The 4,359-nt window shown below is 53.6% G+C and overlaps 1 protein-coding gene across 1 annotated transcript in view; it reads left to right on the top strand.

Annotated features, from left to right (window-relative positions):
- KIRREL3 (kirre like nephrin family adhesion molecule 3) overlaps window positions 1-4,359 on the top strand; it is a 138,968-nt gene that overhangs the window by 87,308 nt on the left and 47,301 nt on the right. The window contains exon 8 of the mRNA XM_009642154.1: window positions 1,940-2,045. Within this exon, the coding sequence (XP_009640449.1) occupies window positions 1,940-2,045 (106 nt within the window). The remainder of the gene's footprint in view (window positions 1-1,939; window positions 2,046-4,359) is intronic.

Below are 4,359 nucleotides of genomic sequence, written 5' to 3'. Positions count from 1 at the left end.
TAGTGGTGGGATGGCGGGGTTAGGAGAACGGTTGGACTTGATGATCTTAAAAGTCTTTTCCATTCCAGACGATTCTATGATTCTATGAAGAGAGGTGACGGTCGGGCTGTTCTCGCATCAGTGCGCCCTGTTAGAGCCCGTACCCTCGAGCAAAGGTGCTGAGCGGTTTCCAGAGAGCCAGGTCTCTCCGGCACAACCCTGATTTGTGTTTGGTGGAGGAAGCTGGTAGAGGGAGGAGCTGCCAGGGAAACTTTCATTTCTCTTAAGCACAATGGCACTCCTTGAACTTGCATTAGAGCCATGGTTTCATGGCTTCACAGCATCCGAGCAGTAAATTGAGCATCATGGAATCATAGGATCGTTTAGGTTGGAAAAAACCTTTAAGATCATCAAGTCCAACCATTAACCTAGCACTGCCAAACCCACCACTAAACCATGTCCCTAAGCCCCTAAACCATGTCCCTAAGGCACTAAACCAGGTCCCTAAAACCCAAAGCTGTGTCCCTAAGGCACTAAACCACATCCCTAAGCCCCAAAGCCATGTCCCTAAGGCACTAAACCGTGTCCCTAAGGCACTAAACCATGTCCCTAAGCCCCTAATCCAGGTCCCTAAGCCCCTAAGCCATGTCCCTAAGGCACTAAACCATGTCCCTAAGCCCCTAAGCCATGTCCCTAAGCCCCTAAACCATGTCCCTAAGGCACGAAACCATGTCCCTAAGCCCCTAAGCCATGTCCCTAAGGCACTAAACCAGGTCCCTAAGCCCCTAAGCCGTGTCACTTGTGCCACCTCCAGCCCTGCGACGCTGACCGCCTTCTCCAGTGCTGGGGTCCAGGGTGCCCACCCCCACGTGATGCTGAGGGGGGGTCCCCTGGGCCAGTAGGTACCAACCATCTTCGCTCCCCTCAGGCCTGCAGGGCTGACCCCCAGCCCCAGCTGCCTGGGTGCTGAGCGGGAGGGTGGCTGCTCAACCGCAGCCTTTCCCCACACTCCAGCTGGGAAGGGGTGTTGCTGAGATGTTTTGGAAGAGGAGGGAGGCAGCAGGTAGTGGTGTTCACACAGCACATCCTACTGTGGGGTGTATTTTTGCATGTGCTGCATCAGACTCCTGCCCTAAGGGCAGGAGAGCCCCGTAGCCGGATCGATGAGCCGGTCCCTGCTCCCCTCCGCAGCCACAACACAGTCTCCAACAGGACAACTGGTTCTTCAGGAGGAAAAACTCACAAGGCCATTTCTTGCTGCTTTTTTCCCTCAAATGAGGTCCCACCCTTAAAACCTAAAGCCAGAGGGCTAACGCCCCCTCTCAGACATCACTAAAAAATAAAACAATGCTGGATATTCTTATTCCCCAGCTAAACATTGCTCCCTCTTCTCTTCTCGCTTGCTTTCATCGGTTCTCTCCTAAGTTCTGTGTGCCGCTAAAACATTTAGATGCTTATCATGTAAAAAGGAGAAGAGCAAGCGAGCACCAGTCAGAAGAACTGAAGGGCCTGTGACACCAATAAGGGCTTGGCAGAGATGATTAGGCTGATGAAAGAGCAGAAATGCCACTTCCAAGTTAGCGGGTAGACAAAAGACCGTCATTACGCAGCGAGATATTAACTGGGAGCTGTTCAAAGCAGGCAAGTTTATTTCCTTAAACAGGAATCAGAGCCGGCGTTAATGGTTTTTAAGTGAAAATCTACATCAGATGGTGCGCGTGGCTCCCCTTTCTGTCTTATTTACTGAAGCCCTCCAAGACAAGAGCAGCGTGTGTGACATGAGCCTGTCTTACAGAGCCCTAAACGTTCTATCACCGCATCGAGGAGTCTCAGGGCTTTCGCCATGGTTTCTTACCACCAGATTTTGCTTTCCAGACTCAGAAACCTGGAAGGCAGCGGGTAAGGGGATGCCGTGCCACGGATTTGGGTTGCTCATGGGCTTGTCGCTGTCTCTTTGCAGACCCACCCCTGGTGAACTTGTCCGTGGAGCCGCAGCCGGTGCTAGAGGATAACACAGTCAAGTTCCACTGCTCTGCCAAGGCCAACCCCGCCGTCACCCAGTACAGGTAAGGCAGCCGCCCCGCTCCTGGCACCACGCGTCCCGCTCCAGATCTCCACTGAGAGCTTCTCACCTTCCCCACTGTGCAAAGTTGTTTCCTCCAGGTGACCCAAAAGCACTCAACAGCTTTGGCTGCAGTTTCTGGTGGTTACTCCACTTGCTCCCATGTTTATCGCTGCTTGGTGGTTGTTCTAGCTCACGCCCATGGCCTCTGCTCTCCTCCAGCCGGGGATGCAATGGTCGGAGCCGGACACAGCCCCTGATCCCCGCAGGGCAGCAGAGACCGGCTCTGGCGCGGTTCTCTCCCTCCGATGGTTCCGATGGCTCCCCGACGCTGCTCTTGCCTTGATGATGTTGTTACGCATTGAGAGGCTCCAATTGCTCCCGCGTCAGGCCGTCTGCTGCGTTTTGCTGCATGCAGCAAGTCCTCGGTCAGAGATTCGCTGGCGCTTTGGAGGGGATTAAGAGGCCTGGCACCGAGCTGGTGGAGCCATCTGTTTGGGGACAAAATGAGCAAAGCACGCCGAGTGAAAAGTCTATTATGGGAAAATTCCCTTTTTTTTTTTTTTTTTTGCATACTCTTTTATGTTTTCAACAATACAACTCCATTGCTTGTATCCGCATAACCCATAAGCAGCTGCCATAAGCCTCTCTCACCCCAACAGCGTGGAGCAGAGCTCAGGAGAGGCCAGGGCAGAGATGCCTGGGCTGGAGACATGGGGGGTAATAGGGGACAGGCTCTCCTTGAGTGGGACATTCTTCTTGAGTGGGTGGCATTGTTGCTGCTAGCGAGGTCTTCAATGCCCCTCCACACCAGCGGTTGAGGGGCTGTTTGGCACAGGGGGAGAATCGCGGGAGGAGAAAATGCATCTCTTGCAACTGCAGGTGTGGGGTGAAGGTGATGCACGGGGCTCCCTGCCTGCACCCCTATGCCGAGGCAGTCCCCAGCCTCCCGTGATCAGTACTCATCAAAATGCTGCAGGGACTGATGAGCAGGACTCCAAGCACAGCCATATCCCGCAGCGGCGAGGCTCATTGCTCACCGTGTTGCATTCGGTCGGTCTTGTTCAAGGCAGAAGGTGAGCCGATGGCTCTGAACCAAGCAGAGTCGCTGCCATGGGCTCTTGAGTATGAGCATGGGTATGAGGGCTGCTAGCATTAGAAAAAACCTCTTCTCTCAAAGGTTTCTTGTTCTAAGCAGACAAAAATATGGGTATGGAAAGCGGGGTGGGTTGTCCTCACACGTGGGGAGAAGAGAGCGTCATGCGCAGCCTCCTGGCTCCAGCTCTTGGCCAGCAGGGCCCATGTCTGAGCCAAGGCGGAGACATTTCGCAGCAACCAGGTACCCCCCCGTCCCACCGCTGCAATCAGCCACTCATGGCTCCTGCCTTGGAGTTAGGAGCGTGCGCACACGGGCATGCGATCGGTTCTGGTTTTGCAGCAGCATCGGTTGATAATAATGGAGGAGGCACCTCCAGGGACAGGTTACCATGACCCGCCTCCTGTTAGGCTCGTACGGCTTAATTAGTACAATCGAGTTTGCTGGTAGGAACGATTCCTTCCGGCTGGATATCTGCTATCAGCACAACAAAGCAATAATTGCATTCCTAGTTACACAGAAGAGTTATTAATTTGAGAAGTCAATTAATGTCAAAGATACAAATAGCCCTGTTTTCATATTTACAGTTAGGAGGAAAACGAAGTGCGTGACAATCTGGGGAAGGATCTGGGCGCACGTCCCACGTGGGTCTTACACCGTGATTGATTCTGGTACAGTTGAAGGTAAAACAACCACCTTTGGCTGAGGAACCAGATGGCGGCAAGAGCGTGGCAAAATTTCAGCTCCAAGGATGGGGCATCTAGCATGATCCTCAGCAACGGGGGCTTTCCCATCACCCCTGAACCCCCATTGGGCTGATCCTGCAGCCTCGAAGGCTCCCACCTGGGTTTTCTCCTTCCTCTTGGGTGTTTCCACCCTCTGGGTACGTGGATCTCCCTGGCCAAAGCAATGCTGGGTTGCTTTTCTCCACCAAATAGCAGATGGACCCGCCACGCTTCTCCCATCCTTGGTGCCATCTCGTTAGCGCAGGGTTTTTGCTGTCCCCCGTAGTGGCGAATGCCACCCGCAGCTCTCCTCTTCCCTCCTCGCCCAGCCCAAGGCCATGCGTCTTGTCACCCTTCCCAGTGCCTGGGTGTTGGGATTTCTGCTTTGCTACAAAGTGCTTTGTTTCATGATGGACTTTTCCTACCAAAATGACTTGCACGTTTTTTTCAGGTTATGCTTTCTCATAAAAAGGATTGGGGGGGGGGGGGGGGGGGGG

This window comes from Egretta garzetta, unplaced genomic scaffold (genome assembly GCF_000687185.1).
Source record: "Egretta garzetta isolate BGI_Z169 unplaced genomic scaffold, ASM68718v1 scaffold207, whole genome shotgun sequence".
Taxonomy (NCBI): Eukaryota; Metazoa; Chordata; class Aves; order Pelecaniformes; family Ardeidae; genus Egretta; species Egretta garzetta.
The sequence above is the reverse complement of the archived record's forward strand: the minus strand, read 5'-3'. Positions and strand labels throughout refer to the sequence as shown.